Source organism: Magnolia sinica, chromosome 7 (genome assembly GCF_029962835.1).
Source record: "Magnolia sinica isolate HGM2019 chromosome 7, MsV1, whole genome shotgun sequence".
Classification (NCBI taxonomy): Eukaryota; Viridiplantae; Streptophyta; class Magnoliopsida; order Magnoliales; family Magnoliaceae; genus Magnolia; species Magnolia sinica.
This window is the reverse complement of record NC_080579.1, coordinates 35,314,617-35,331,345: the sequence shown is the minus strand read 5'-3', so window position 1 is coordinate 35,331,345 and position 16,729 is coordinate 35,314,617. Positions and strand designations below refer to the sequence as shown.

Genomic DNA, 16,729 nt, shown 5'->3' with positions numbered 1-16,729 from the left:
ACGTGAAGAACAGATTCTATCTATTGTGAAGGTCTTCTGTCATTTCTGTTTTGGGAATTCAAATAGTTTCATCTTTGAATTTATTTTCATTCTATTACTCAACATGAAAACAGTCAAAATAAGCCTCGCTTCTAATGTTGAAATCAACACATGCCCTGATGGTAGTTCTTTTTCATGCTTCTGAGTATATGCTTCTTCTTTTTTTTTTTTTAGCTAGTGCATGTTGTGTTTGCGATGTATACCTTTTCATGTTTTTAGTTTCCATCAATTGTCTAAGCAATGAGAAGTAACAATGGGCAGCATGAGTTGGTTCTTTCATAGTTCTAGATAAATAGTTCTTGGTGGAGTTTTCTAAAATTCTTTTGGGAAGTTCTTGGTGGAGTTCCAGATAAATAGTTCTCAAAAAGAAGCTTACCAAAATTTTCTGGTTGCAACCATGTATTATACAATGCTCGGGGCCAAATGGTGTACAACATTCAGGTTTTCAGTTTGTAAAAGTAGGGGTGCTCACAGATATTAAGGGCTTGAAATTATTTGTTAAAATATTTTGAAAATTGCTAATGAAATCTCTCAATCAATAAATATCTCTATAAAATTGTTATGGATTCTGTCAAATATTCTTTTTCTCCATAGTATTTTCTTGGATTCTGTTAAATCTTCTTTTTCTCCTTAGTATTTTCTTGGATTATGTTGAGACACAATTTACCTTGAATTTTGATTCTAGAGGCATATATTGTGTCTAAAATTTCAAAACTAAGGGTATGCTTCAAGTTGGCTTTAGTCTGTATTATCTAGTATTGAATTTAATTAAAATAACTAGTAGTTCAGTAAAGTGGAAACTACCTTTTGGAATGCTTTATATAGAAAATAAACCTCTTTTTATAGCATTTCTTGGGTATGCTTAGTTATCATCTAATTCTTTTAGATTTCTTTTTCTAAGTTGATTTGAAATATGATTTATGAGAAAAATGCCAAGAGGATTCATCGAAGATGATTGAAGAGGATCTTCACAACATACATGCCAAATTGCCAATGTAAGCAAGAAATGAGTAAGGTTGACGTTGTTATTCTGGAACTTTTGTACTAAAGTTGAAACTTTTGAATCATGGAGGTAGGGACAGCTTGTTACTTGATTCTTGTCAAGTGACATTTCTGCATATAAAACTAGCAAATATGGAGATCCACGGTAACTTAAATTTTCCAAGGCAATCTCATTGGGATTGCCTTAGGAAATAACATATGCGAATTGAATTGCTTATGGTCATTTAAATGAAGAGGAAATAACAAAAATAATGGTGTTTCTTGGCATGCACATGTACCAACACTTGAGTGTTTTATAGCTAACTCAAATATTTGCATTAAGAACCAACTAGAATTTGCTGATTTACATTTTATCTTTGCATATTGGAAGCTTATGCATGGTCATAGGTTCCAAAGAACATTCTTGTTACATTTTATCCAAAGAACTACTAGGTTTCCTGATGACTTGGCTAGAAATTTTGCTGAGTCGAGTTGACTTGGCTGAATTTTGGGTTGATTCCGCAAATTTTAGAACTATGATTTCATCTATAGCTGCTACTCATATGTCATCTCTTTGTACTTGCGATTTGATGGATTCACAGATTTGCTGTGTTTTGAACAGTTGGCACTTTCTTACAGATTTTGGTACCAATTGCCAATGGCTCAGTGGAGAGAAAGTTGTTATGATAATTGATATTCTGCGGAGAGCAAAGGCAAATGTGGTGGTAGCATTTGTCGAAGATAAATTAGAAATAGTGGTAGCTAGCTAGAAAAGTGAAACTAGTGGGTTGTATATGTTTAGTAAGCACCCTGTAGTGGGCTGTTCTGCAAACTACCTCTATTCTAACCTTTTTTTCTTTTTTTTGAAAGATACTAGGCTGACTAGTTTTTTTGAGCTTAGAGGATCGAATGGGTGTTCGTAGATAAGGGCAGACATGATGTATTTGCATGTGTTGACTCAAAGTTAGCTATACCACTAATCAAATTGGGTTGTCAGTGATATCTATCAAATGGGATTCCTTAATTCAAACAGATGGTTAAGAAAAGAAGAAAAAAGAAAAAGATAAGAAAAGGACAGACTATCGCTGCCCAAGATTTGTTATCCCACCTTTCTTTAAAGATGGTTAATTCAAACAGACTCCTTAATTCAAATGATTTACTGTAATGAATCGCTGCCCAAGATTTGTTATCCCACCTTTCTTTAAAGGACAGACTATCCTCATATTTTGGTATAGTCTATCCTCAATTTGCCTAGCAACTACGCAGAAATGGTGTTGACAAACTAAGGATAGAGCTAGTTATGCCATATAAGCTACACAGGATTGAATTTCTGCTGCTTCCAACCAGACCTTGGCGAATCCTTGTATTGGTCTGCTGCTTCCAATTTGGTTATTTCCTTTCTTCTCAATTGAGCTAGTTATTTGAAATTTAGGCAATGGTTTGTCCAAATGCTTGCCAAAATTTTCACTTCATGACAAGTTGAATCTATGTCAATTGCAGGTCGATTAACTCTTACTGATCATGCACTTTACTTTGAGCCATTACGGGTTGTGTCTTATGATAAGGCAAAAACGTATGACTTATCAAATGATTTGAGACATTAAACCTGCGTTGACTGGGCCATGGGGCACACAACTATTTGACAAGGCAGTCTTGTATAAATCCATCTCCTTGTGAGTCACCTCATCCACCAACCTGTGGTTTATGTATGTCTTACTTTTCAAACCTGTGTAATTTTGTTAGCCTTGGTAAGTTTACATGTACATCTCTGCTAGCTGTTTGAGGTGCGATCCAAGTGCTAGGACTACATTGATATGTGTGGGGCATTCGAGCTGGGCATCAGGCAGTCCCAACCATAAAGTTACCTCACATGTATTTTGAATGTGGACTAAACCATCTAGTGTTTCCATATGTGTGGCTTCGCTGATGAGGCAACAAGCAAGGCCCATGTGATGCATAGCTTGGATGTGCACCACGTGTCAGGTTGGCAGATGCAACTTCATGTAGAGTTGCTTCAAGGTAGGTGCTCATTGACAGCACTATGTTTTGGTTATGAGGGAAGGTGGCAGGGTGTTGCTCGTTTTATGCATCTCTTATTGATTTATGTTGGCATTCTTTTATCAGATTTTGGTTTCAATTGGCTAATGGTCATACCTTTTTTTTTTATTGATATAAAATATTTCATTTTTAAATTAATCCATTATACTTTATTTTCATCAAACAGAATGTAAGTATAGATTTGGGGCTTTGCAGGGGACCTCTATCCTGTTTGTTCTTGAATTTAGGGATACATAACCAAGCATTCATGCACACTATGGCAGTGGAAGTACATGGTAGTATTTTGCTCGTGTCTCAAGACTAGAAATATAAAATACCCTTTATCCACACATTAGAAATCCATCCACACATTAGAAATCCAGAATCTGTTTGATTGGATACCTTTTCCTTCTTCAAACCATCTCTATTGTATGCATTGGTAATCTCACTGTCTTGAATCATCTTTTTCCATTTGAGTTTTGAAGTTTCTTTCCTTTATTGTGATGTACATATTTTTACAGTGTTTGGGTTGTGGATCTCACACAGATTGGTTTGGTTGAAATACAGGCCGTCTCCTTGGAAGAAATCAAGGAATCTATGTCTAATATGTAGCCATTGTCCTCTGTGAATTCTCTCAAGGAATCATGTCTACTTTGTAATTGTATGTGTATAATGAGAGAAGCACTTGGTTGTTTGTGAAATTTCATAGAGGATTGTTCCATTGTTGTATAACTGACAATCCTTTTGCCGAATGTTAGCTACCATTGTTCCTTCAAAAAGCCTTTTCCACACAACAATGGTAGCAGATTTTCTATACATTAAATACCATTGAAAATCCTTTTGCAGATTTTTTAAGGAACAATGGAACAATGGAAGTTGTTGTTCCAAACTGACAGTTGTTGTTTAAATATATCTTAATGTTGTTGTTGTATAGAATAATGGTAGCAAATTTTTGAAGTGTGTGGAAGAGTTGTTGGGGTATGAAGGGTTTAGTTGAGCAGTTGCTATTGTATAGAATAGTTGGTGAATGGTTTTGCAGATTTGCAGAGAGGGTTACAAACTAGCGTTGTTCTTGTGCTCTTTTTTCTTGAATTTGAGGTTGGGGGTTTGGAATTTCAGGTCCTCGAGGAGAGCGATGGATTTCAATATGATCTTTGGTCTTTCTTCATAAACTGGAAGTGGGTATTTGGAATTATAGTTTTCTTTTTTTCCGACTGAGATTTGAATTTTAGATGTGCTGCTCTTTCCATGTGAATCTGATTTTCTTCTAACATCTTTCTTATTGTAGACGGGGTGTTAAGAAGCCTCAAATCATGGAAAATTCTGTCACGATCTTGTCGAATGCAGGTCTTGGGATGGCCATGTTCAATCTCGGTAAGATCATTGATATGCTCATCATAATTCTTAGTCCTTGTTTTTCAAGTGTTTTGAATTGACTTGAACTGCTTTTGAATTTTTTGAATTTTTAGGACTGTTCATGGCCTTGCAGCCAAGAATCATAACCTGTGGGACTAAACTCGCCGCATACGGATTGGTTGTGAGGTTTCTCATTGGTCCGGCTGTCATGGCGATCGCATCTGTTGGGGTTGGCCTCAGAGGCACAATCCTCAGAGTGTTCATTGTTCAAGTGGGTCCATTGAATTTTCAGCTCAATCTTCAAAACACACACAAACACATTTTCAGCCTCTTACGTATAATGTCATAACATGCAATTTCTTCCATTTTGTATGATGAAATTGATTTTCAGCCATGTGCAGTGAGCTTTTGGATCAAAGCGAAGCTATGAATAGGGTGTTAGTTGATGGCAAATTAATAACTAGTAGATGCACATCCATGGAGTTTTCACTTGCGATTGTTGAGAAGCTATTTGGCTGCGAGAAGGCATTGGATCTTGTTGTTAATGAGAACTTTAAATAGACATATAACTATTATGTTGGCATTGTACTTTTGTGAATGGAAATGAATGATTGTATATGATTGAATGAATAAATGATTGTGTTTGATTGAATGATTTAGCCATGAAGTATTTATCTATATTAGCTTATATGAGTTATCAGGGTGTACTACTATGATGGTAAGAGCTGCCATTACTATTTAAATATTTTATTAACAACAGGCATTCGCTACGGCTATTAACCATAGCTGTTTATCTAAAACCGTAGCTCTTCCTAATTTTAGCCTTTTGCTATGGTTCTCATTCTACTTTTAGCTACAGATATAATCCGTAGCTGTATATAATTTTGAGCTACGGAAAATATTGCTACGGATTTTATCCGTACCTATGTTTAAATAGCTACAGATATTAACCGTAGCCTTTTATCTAAAAACCGTAGTTATTGCTGATTTAAGCCTATTGCTACGGTTCTCGCTCAACTTTTAGCTATAGATATAATCTGTAGCTGTAGATACCTTAGTGTAACAGAGGCAATGGCTACGGATTTAATCCGTATCCATTGTTTATATGGCTACGGATTTAATCCGTAGCCATAGCTTTTAGACCTATGGCTACGGCACCAATGGCTACGGTCGTGCTACGGACTTTAACCGTAGCCATAGGCCTTTAGCTACGGTTTTTATCCGTAGCCTCTGCCCAGTTTTCTGGTAGTGATAAGTGCACGATATGGACATGATTGATGCATGACTAGATTGTATGACTCATGCATCTTGCATTGTGTTGTGATTACTATACGCCATAGTGACATCAGGGTCGTAGCCTCCATAGGCATGTCATAGATGGCTAGATGGGACACTGGAAATGTTTGATTCGAGCATATGGATACTTTGGATGTCCCTAGGTAAAAGTCCCTAAACTTCTATGGCCATGAGACTCTCCAATGTCTAGACCAAGTGGATACATAAGCGCCCGAGTGCCGAATACTAGTAAGCCATGTCTCTCACTGTGTCGTGGTCGATTGGGAGGGGGTGTGGTCTTATCCGCCCGAGTGAGGGGGCTGTAAGCTATGCTGAGTTTGATTAGCTCCCAAATTGGTTCGCTATCGATGAGTCGGGTAGGCATTGATATACTACTGGCAGGCGGGTAGTGAGGTCTTTTCCACTTGCTAGGCTACGCGGCCGGTTAGGGCAGATGCTAGCTTAGAGTGTACTAAACCCCGATGATGATCCTAGAGATGTATAGTATTGATATGTGGACTTATTGAGAAGGAGTTACATGCAAGCATTTTAACCATTCATTTATTCATTCGTTATCCACTCGGGCTGGTGGTGTGCAACTAATTGTTATGTGTACCTTTGTAATGGCAAGGATTTTGGTTGGGGCGCACAACTAACCTAAGATCTGGAGTTTACCACATTCAGTCTGACTATCCAAATTTAGGTATGAGACTAGTTTGGATAGAAGTCTCTTATGATAGACCCCATAGTCTGCGATACTACGTACTATCATCCCGACTTCACACTCCAGCTTGGTCATTTCATTTGCATCATATATTGCATTACATCCGCAGCATATGACATTTTAAGTTGCTATTTTTTTACATTTATATGGCTTAGATGAGGCTGGTGGTATTCGTTGCTCTTAAGAATTGTATATTGTTTTGCATCCTCGGTATTTGATATTTGGCTCATTATATCTCCACATTGCATAGTCGACCTACATTACTTTTTCAGTATATGTCATTAGCTTATTATGTCTTTATATTGCATATCATGGATAAGGTTGATGATATTTTATGGACTTGTTAGTATTTCCACTTGCTCTGATATATTGTGTGCTTGACACTTATCTTACGCATACACTTACACCACCGTCTAAGTTTTCTATAAGCTTATGCATGATAGATGCGTGCAGGTGGCTTTAGGTTGCAGCAGGATTGATCTTGGAGCGTGCAACGGACTTCTGGAGCTTCCGATATTGTTATTGTATTTCCTTTTATGCATTGTACTTGAAAGTTTTGATATTAGTGGATATTTGATGATGATGTTGCCTTTGTGACTTGGGTAAACTTGTGTTTATGCTTCTTACGAGGTAAATGTATGTTCAAAATTCCTCCTTGTAGGATCCCAGGATCGGAATCTGACATATGGGCACTGGAAGTCGAGAATGGGGTACTACGGAGGCTGTCGGCACTGGATTGGGCGATTAGGAATTTCGTGAGCCCGATTTCCAAGTTTGGGGCATGACATTGGTTTTCTTAGATCTTGGAGTCTTGGAATCTTCAATCCTGGTCTCCAAAGATTTATTCTTTGCCTTGGCAATTCTTGAGCATTAAATCCATGCTTTTAGCATTCTTTCCAATCCAAGCTCTTAAATTCACTTGGCAACACAAACATGAGTAAAATAGGAAATTAAGCATTATCATGTTCATAAAACCATGTAATAAATGGGGGATAATATGCAATATTTGACCCTTAACACAATCCCCAACTAGGATTTTACTAGTCTCAAGCAAAAATATGCGTAAATAGAAGATGATCCAGAATTTGGTCAATCACGTTTATTAGAAGTGGACAATAGAATGGTTGTACTAGCCAAAACTCATCTATGTATGATTGTAACACCTGCTGATGTACTTCATAGTTGGGTTGTACCTTCCTCAGGTGTCAAATGTGATGTTGTACCAGGTCGTTCAAAACAGACCTTCATTTCGATAAAACAAGAAGGAGTTTACTATGGTCAGTGCAGTGAGATTCGTGGAACTAATCATGCCTCTACGCGTGCACCCAGATACATAGGTTAAACCTTAATGCTCAATGTCCAAACCATGTTTTAAGAAATCAATCCTTTGTGCAATTAAGTATGAATGCGTGGGGTCAAGACAAGAAGGTGAGATTATAAAATCCAAGAGCTGAATCACCTAGCAATTAATTGAATAGGTTCTTTATCAGTTCATGTATCCTGTTTTTCCAATGAATGTCAACTTACTTCCCATGAGAATACTAGTGTTTCACAATATCAGTCATGTTCATCATACCAAAATAAGTCAAAAAATCAAGTACTGATTCTGAACATACCTCCTTTTTTCTTCTTTATCTAGTTTTTGATTTTATATCGACGGCTACTCTTATTCACTCTTTTTTAGACAATTCATCCTTTTTAGAGACCTTTTTCATTCTCCTTATAGATGTTATCATTTTTTCATTCTTTTCATGGCCTTTTTGTCGATCTCCTATTTTTTAACTGGTTTTTCATTAAAAAAATTTTTTTAAGGCGGATAGAATTCTTCATACTCAATTCTCCACATCTATCGATGATTCACATACTAACCATTAGAAACCCTAGCATATCCCAAGAAAGCTACTTGAAGTGTTTTGTGGTTTAAATATCATGATTTACAAATTTCTTAATCATTCAAGAAGCTAAGGTGATAATTTACTTGGGTGAACAGTTCAAGATTCAATCTTCATCTTATTATCCCACTTAAAGCATTCTCAATTGCACAAACTATCACTTCCAAACAAGTTCCAATGTGAAACATTGAAAATTTTCAAATTTTTTTGCTCAAAACTAAGAAAACATTGATTAGTTTTCCTAATCCTTCATCCTCAACCTAAAATCTACACTATCCTCAATGTAAAAGAAATGAGCATGAAATGCATATGAGGCAATGAAAAGAAAGGGAATAGTGATGGAAAGATAGTACCTAGAAGAAGGAAATTTGAAGCTTTTCCATGGATAATTGTATAAAATGGGTTAGCACAAAATAAGACTTAACAGAGTATAAGCAAACTATTCTAAACAACAGAAGCAAACTACCCTAGTCCTATGAAAGTGATAAACCTAACTATACCTCCAACAGACTAGGAGATCAATCCTAGTACATAGGATCAGTCTTAAGTATAGACATGTCCTTTGAATCAAATTTGTCAACAAATGGTTTTAACCGATGTCCATTTACTTTAAAAGCATTGTCATTATTCGGATTCTTTATCTCGATGGCCCCATGAGGATAGACATTAGTAACAGTGAAAGGATCACTCCAATGAGATCCGAGTTTACCTAAAAAAAGATGTAACCGAGAATTATACAAAAGGACTTTTTAACCAATCAAGAATGATTTCCTAAGGATGTTCTTGTCATTGAATACCTTCATCCTGTCCTTATAAATTATCGAGTTCTTGCATGTGTGTAACGCCCTGAAATTCGGGGGTTGAGCATAACTCAGCTCCCGAGTTTCAAAACATCACTTATGCAACATATGCAATGATGGATATATGTTGTCTGTATGAGTGCATAAAACATGGAGTAGATTAAGCCAAACTACAAACATAATCCAGGGATAGGTGAAATCTGCAAGTAGAAGACTAAAGAACATATATGTATATCTATATAAGTCCTTGAGATATGTATGCTCTGCCAGGTCATAATTACAAGTGTTTGTTTCAAAATATAAGTATCAAAATGAAATCATCCATTACAAAATAAACCCATAATCCCCGTAGCTCAGGACACGGCTCAAATGAACCCGCCTAAGAACTGCATAAAAGAAAATGCGTCCTTGTCATCCTCATACTCTTGCTCTGCCTTGGGGGTCGCATCATCGTCTACATCTAAGATAGAGTCTGGTTGGTATTGAAACACCATCCCAGAATGTGGGAGTGAGTGTTCAACTTAGTAGAACTATACAGTAAAAGTTAACATATTATCAATTCAATTAAGCAGTAATGATAAGGCAATATAATCAAACATGTCCTAATTACTCTTGTTAATGCAAGGATGTATGCAGAAATGATGCATACTCCCGCCTGCACTCCCTTAGTGTCTTCATCTTACGGTATGCATGAAAACCTCCCGCAGTGCTCCACGATGCCAAAGCACATGCAATGCGGTGCATGAACATGATTACCAAGTTATTATTAGTCCCTTTCAAACAACAGGATTGGGAAGCTAAGGTACCTTCCTCATATCAATTTCCAAACGGCGATCCATTCTAGGGTCGTCAATCCTAGACAATCTCATACGATATTATGGTTCTAGGTCGCTGCAAAGGGCTCATCACTAATCAATGCATGCCTATCATACCTTAGTTACTACCCTAAGGCTCGTCGCCTCAATGCACTATCAAGGTATGCTCGAGGTCACTACAAAGGGCTCGTCACCAATCAATGTAGGTCGACAGCATGAATATAGTGTCCCATACCACCATAATCGGCTCACGAGTATGAATTACTCACTGGTCACTACGGGGAGGCTCATCACCCCAGCGTAGGCCGGTAGCTCGACCACGGTGTCCCATACCACCATGCCCGGCTCATGAGTCTTTGCGGATTGAGGTACCATAGTTAACAGGATTGCACTGGTAAGTTTGGTACCCTAGATTCAAACAGTAGCGTCCATACATGGTGAACATCCACCGGGACAATCAGGTTACTTAACAAGCTCGACTAGCATGAGTGCACGTTGAGTTGAATGACATAGCGTGCGCAAACACTCCGTGTGGCCAAACCACTGCTGACAACCCTAATACGACTCGAGTTCGTCAAACATGTCCTACATGGTGAAAACAACCTCCGCCACGAACTCAAGGTTTGTTACCGATTCCCTAGACTATTTCATAGTCCCAAATACATTCAAGTATAACAGATATTCATACCAGCAATTCAGAACATTAATGGATCAACAATTCCAATCATACAAGCATGCGAGCATTTGTTGAATATCAACTTAACATGAATTCACACGTAAGTAACGTCTAAGTTAAACAGACAGAATATAGATTGCATGGAGGAAATCATATAAATCATTAAGATAGTTGAGAATCTCTTCTCAACGCCCATAAAAGTACAATATATGACACACTTAATCATTCAGACATTTTTACAAATACTTGGCTACATATTCCAACGTACATGACGTATGTTGGTGATAACTCACCCTAGGACAATTCCTCTTGCCAAGGAGTTGTTACACATACAACTAGCACAAACATGCGATAATTAATCATGGCAAACACATGCTCGTATTTCATACGTATACGATACTTTCTACATATACATGGAATACACAAATCTCAATATAGTTCATATATATCAGAAACGCAATACAAACATCGCATTTGGCATGTGAAATTTCACCCACAACAATATTAAACCATTAACCGACATTGAAAGCCTTAAAAACCATAACATATACGAATATAGTCCACACCTTAAACCAGAAAGTGCATAAAAAATCTGATTCAGACGATAAGTCTTCGTCAACGGCAACTAGATAACCTAAGGCACGAATAAAATGAGCTACATCAACACTTAGACTATTCTAAGCTCTAAAATAGGCTAGGGTTTGATTGACTTACCCAAGAATGAACTTAGAATCGCCGGAATAATGATTCAGATGCGATGGTTTAGGTACGCAGAGTAACAGGGAAGAATCTCAAGATGATTCACCAACTTCTCTCTCACTTTCTCTCTCTTTTCCTCTCTCTCTCTCTCTCTTAGCTAGGGTTTAGAAAATTCATATGGAATTTGAGAGTAAGGCTTTAAGGTCTTTATATAGGCCTAATATTGATGAAAATAGCCCTAGGGCCAAGGTATACTTAGGTTATAACCAATTCGGGTCTATTTCGGTCCAACGGAGCACTTCTGGTGGTCCCTTTTCTACGTGCGGTCGGACTTAAGCTCATTGACCATGGATCTAGGTCAGGCTGAGTTTTTGTAGCGATCGAATTTACAGATCAGCCGTGGTGGACCAGTTTCAACTCTACGGTCACCGAAACTCGATCAGGTCCAATGGCACTTTGACATGTCTGAGCCATCTTCCCTGATCCAAGGGTAAATTTAGGTCAGATTCTGACGGTCAGAATGCATAAAATCGGCATGTAAGCGACACGACTTAGATTTCTTAAATTCATATTTAATTTCTAAATAATTTCGCCTTTCTCACACTCTTTACTTCGGACTTAAGGAAATTGTCTCAGGACATCATCTGGACTTGATTTTTGAGGTGATTGTCAAGCCCAACAAGGTGATCATAATTATTTAAGATCATCGCTATTGGACTTTCGATGCGCGGTTCAGGTCCGATACAAAGTTTCTAAGTACTCCCGAGAGCAATTGAATTTAGCATTGAATCCTAGATTTCAGGATAACATAGCGCTAATGATTCTACAGGTTTTGGGCCTTGCAGATCAAATTTAAAGTGATTGATGCTAATTTCACAGGCAATCGAGTTTAACGCTAGTTAATTCACATTTAACTTCTAAAGGCTTGAGTCCCAAGAGAAACCTGATTGAGGTGGTGCTCAGGTCCTTGCATAAAATTTTCTAGGATGTTACAATCTACCCCCCTTAAAGAAAAATTTTATCCTCAAAATTAGTACCTTCTCATACTCCACAAGGATCTGAGGGTACTTCTTTCCTCGCCTGAGATTCCTGTTCCCCCACCTGAGACTTCTGCACCCCCATCCGAGTCTAGCTTAGCACCGACTGTGTCCGTAAGTGAGGACCTGCTATAGCAAATGTTGCAAGAAATGACAGTCATTCTTCAGAGAGGAGACCGGAAGAGGAAGGCCCCCTTCTGGTAGCTCCCAGCTGCAGTGATGTTGACGACCACATAGGCATAGGAACCGTCCGTCCTTTCAAGCATTTACACCACCTAAACATTAGTCCTCAAGTGTATGCTTCAGATGTGATGAGGTGGGACACCGCTTCTCGGAGTGCCCCCACCCTCGGTAGCCCCTGCCACCCAGACCGTTCTCTGGTGCTTGCTTTAGGTGCGGTGGGAGAGGGCACCATAGGAGTGAGTGTCCATGTCCTTAGCAGCAGCAGCAGTGATGACAGTATCAACCACCGGGACCCCATCGGCGGCAGCAGCAGCAACAGGATCCTTGGACATCAGGAGGAGTCATTGACAATTCGTGTGACTTGGCCCCTACACCGTCTTCCTAGATTGTTCATGAACGAGGCGTCTTGGGAGTTAGAGCTTGAGATTTTTGGGCATTATCCCCATCTCTTAGACGTTTGATTATGTTGGTATGTTGTGTTCTAATTATATATATAATGGTGTGGTTTCCCTCCCTTGGTAAGCTCTGTATTGGTTATGTTGTGGTTTAAATTTTAAGGATAAAATTTTTATTAGGTAAGGAGAGCGGTAAGGCCTGTATCCTAGTCTGTACTATTCCGTCAATTCCCACGATCCTTCTCGTCGAATTCTGGCAACCTGCGACCTATAATCAACGTTTTCGCATGACCCTAAGTCGTATCCTGTAGATTTAAATCGTCTTAATCCGAGACTTGTACCATTACGAACGCACCATCGCCAGAAGTCCCTTGTGGTGGACCCCATATCCTGTGATATTACGTACTATCCTTCCGACTCACTCCATCTTGGTCATTTCATTCACACCACATATTACATTGCATCTATAATACTTAGCATTTTGGGTTGCCATGTTTCTGCATTGATATGGCCATTAGTACTTATGCCTTGCATCACATAACCTTGGTACGGCTAATGACACTCATAGACTTACCAATATATTTTTGCTTATTTCGATATTGTATGATTTATGGCATTATATCCTCGGCATCTAATATTTGGCTCGCTTTGACTCATCATTTGCATAACTGATTTGCATTGTGTACCCTGATATTGTATGACTCATAGACTTCTCAATACTTCCGCTTACTCTAATATTGCTTACTTGGCGCTTACCTTGTGCACACACTTTCACCACTCACTAAGCTTTCTATAAGCTTATGCACGATAGATGCATGCAGGTGGCGTCAGGTTGCAACAGCATTGAGCTTGGAGCATGCAACGGACTTATGGAGCTTTGATTTTTGACATATGTATTTCCCTTTCAGCACTGTATTCAACTGTTTATATTAATGGATATGTGATAATGATGTTGCCTTTATAACTTGAGTAAACTTGTGGTTATGCTTATTATGAGTTAAATGTACACTGAAAAATCCTCCTTGTAGGATCTCAGGATCGAAAGCTGGCGTATGAACGCTGGGAGCCAAGAATGGGGTACTACGAAGGCTGCTGACATTGGCTTCGGTGATCGAGAATTTTGTGAGCTCAGTTTCCGAGTTTGGGGCGTGATAGAAGTTGGTATCGAAGCATAACTTGGGAATACCTGAGGATAACATCACATATCTGCTGATAGCTACACTACACTGTGTGATTGTTGCGAACTTAGAATGGTTAGACCCCCGAGTTTGAATAACTTAGAAACTTTCTAATATAGATCTCTATCATGTGTGCATTTGTGAGTGCCCAAGGATGATAGGCCCTTGTTCCTTCCTGTAGGACATGGCACCTAAGAGAGTGACACGAGCGACTTCCGTTTCCTCATCTGAGATTCCTGTTCCCCCACCTGAGACTTCTGCACGGCCATCTGAGTCTAGCATAACACCGACCTTGTCCGTAAGTGCGGACCTACTATAGCAAATGTTGCAAGCAATGACCGTCATTCTTCAGAGAGGAGACCGGAAGAGGAAGGCCCCCCTCTGGTAGCTCCCAGTTGCAGCGATGTCGACGACCACATAGGTATAGGAACCATCCGTCCTTTCAAGCATTTACACCACCTAAACGTCAGTCCTCAAGTGTATGCTTCAGATGTGATGAGGTGGGGCACCGCTTCTAGGAGTGCCCCCACCCTCGGTAGCCCCTGCCACCTAGACCGTTCTCTAGTGCTTACTTTGGGTTTGGTGGGATAGGGCACCATAGGAGTAAGTGTCCATGTCCTCAGCAGCAGCAATAGCAGCGACGACAGTATCAACCATCGGGACCCCATCAGCGGCAGCAGCAGCAGTAAGATCCTCAGACATTAGGAGGAGTCATCGACGATTCGTGTGACTTGGCCCGTACACCGTCTTCATAGATTGTTCATGGAGGAAGCGTCTTGGGAGATAGAGCTTGAGATTTGTAGGCATTATCCCCATCTCTTAGACGTTTGATTATGTTGGTATATTCAGTTCTGATTATATATATAGTGGTGTGGTTTCCCTCCCTTGGTAAGCTCTCTATTGGTTATGCTGTGGTTTAAATTTCGAGGGCAAAATTTTTATTAGGTGGGGAGAGCTGTAAGGCCTCTATCCTAGTCCGTACTATTTCGTTAATTCCCGCGATCCTTCCCATCAAATTTCGGCAACCTGCGACCTATAATCAATGTTTTTACATGACCCTAAGTCGTATCCCATAGATTTAAATTGTCTTAATCCGAGACTTGTATCATTGCGACCGCACCATCGCCAGAAGTCCCTTGTGATGGACCCCATAGCCTGTGATACTACGTACTATCATCCCGACTTCACTCCAGCTTGGACATTTCATTCGCACCGCATATTACATTGCATCTACAATACTTAGCATTTTGGGTTGCCATGTTTCTGCATTGATATGGTCATTAGTACTCACGCCTTGCATCACATAACCTTGGTACAGCTGATGGCACTCATAGACTTACCAGTATATTTTTGCTTATTTCGATATTGTATGATTTATGACATTATATCCTCGGCATCTAATATTTGGCTCGCTTTGACTCATCATTTGCATAACTGATTTGCATTGTGTACCCTGATATTGTATGACTTATGGACTTGTCAGTACTTCCACTTACTCTAATATTGCTTACTTGGCACTTACCTTGTGCACACACTTTCACCGCTCACTAAGCTTTCTATAAGCTTATGCACGATAGATGCGTGCAGGTGGCGTCAGGTTGCGACAGCATTGAGCTTGGAGCATACAACGGACTTATGGAGCTTTGATTTTTGACATATGTATTTTCCTTTCAGCACTATATTCAACTGTTTATATTGGTGGATATGTGATGATGATGTTGCCTTTGTGACTTGAGTAAACTTGTGGTTATGCTTATTATGAGTTAAATGTATATTGAAAAATCCTCCTTATAGGATCCCAGGATCAAAATCTGGCGTATGAACGCTGAGAGCCGAAAATGGGGTACCACGGAGGCTATTGACACCGGATTCGGCAATCGGAAATTTTGTGAGCTCGGTTTCTGAGTTTGGGGTGTGACAGAAGTTGGTATCGGAGCATAACTTGGGAATACCTTAGGATGACATCACATATCTGCTGATAGTTACACTACACTGTGTAATTGTTGTAAACTTAGAATGGTTAGATCCCCGAGTTTGAATAACTTAGAAACTTTCTGATATAGATCCCTATCATGTGTGCATTCGTGAGTGCCCAAGGATGATAGGCCCTTGTTCCTTCCTGTAGGACATGACACCTAAGAGAGTGTCACGAGTGACTTCCGTTTCCTCGCCTGAGATTCCTGTTCCCCCACTTGAGACTTCTGCACCCCCATCTGAGTCTAGTGTAGCACCGACCTTATCCGTAAGTGCAGTCCAGCTATTGCAGATGTTGCAAGCAATGACCGCCATTCTTCAGAGAGGAGACCGGAAGAGGAAGGCCCCCCTCTGGTAGCTCCCAGCTGCAGCGATGTCGATGACCACATAGGTATAGGAACCGCCCGTCCTTTCGAGCATTTGCACCACCTAAACGTCAGTCCTCAAGTGTATGCTTCAGATGTGATGAGGTAAGGCACCGCTTCTAGGAGTGCCCCCACCCTCGGTAGCCCCTGCCACCTAGACCGTTCTTTGGTGCTTGCTTTGGGTACGGTGGGATAAGGCACCATAGGATTGAGTGTCCATGTCCTCAGCAGTAGCAGCAGCGACGGTAGTATCAACCACCGGGACCCCATCAACGGCAGCAGCAACAGCAGGATCCTCAGACA

At 39.7% G+C, this 16,729-nt stretch overlaps 1 protein-coding gene and 1 long non-coding RNA gene across 2 annotated transcripts; both read left to right on the top strand.

Annotated features, from left to right (window-relative positions):
• Window positions 1-4,254: 4,254 nt before the first annotated feature.
• Window positions 4,255-5,039, top strand: LOC131252045 (uncharacterized). The gene is made up of 2 exons (XR_009174123.1): window positions 4,255-4,431; window positions 4,527-5,039. It is a non-coding gene; the product is annotated as an uncharacterized LOC131252045 (long non-coding RNA).
• A 7,603-nt stretch (window positions 5,040-12,642) lies between these two features.
• On the top strand, window positions 12,643-16,419 carry LOC131250617 (uncharacterized protein PB18E9.04c-like). The gene is made up of 3 exons (XM_058250904.1): window positions 12,643-12,870; window positions 14,269-14,385; window positions 16,213-16,419. Exons 1-3 carry the CDS (start codon window positions 12,643-12,645, stop codon window positions 16,417-16,419), a joined length of 552 nt encoding a protein of 183 aa, XP_058106887.1.
• Window positions 16,420-16,729: the final 310 nt, after the last annotated feature.

Bases quoted from the DNA above. Each gene is read 5' to 3' on its own strand.
- LOC131250617 (XM_058250904.1), top strand. From the start codon at position 12,643: ATGAGGTGGGACACCGCTTCTCGGAGTGCCCCCACCCTCGGTAGCCCC. The intron at 12,871-14,268 runs GTGACTTGGCCC...TCCTTCCTGTAG, and splicing joins AGGAGTCATTGACAATTCGT to GACATGGCACCTAAGAGAGT. The intron at 14,386-16,212 runs GTAAGTGCGGAC...TCCTTCCTGTAG, and splicing joins GCATAACACCGACCTTGTCC to GACATGACACCTAAGAGAGT.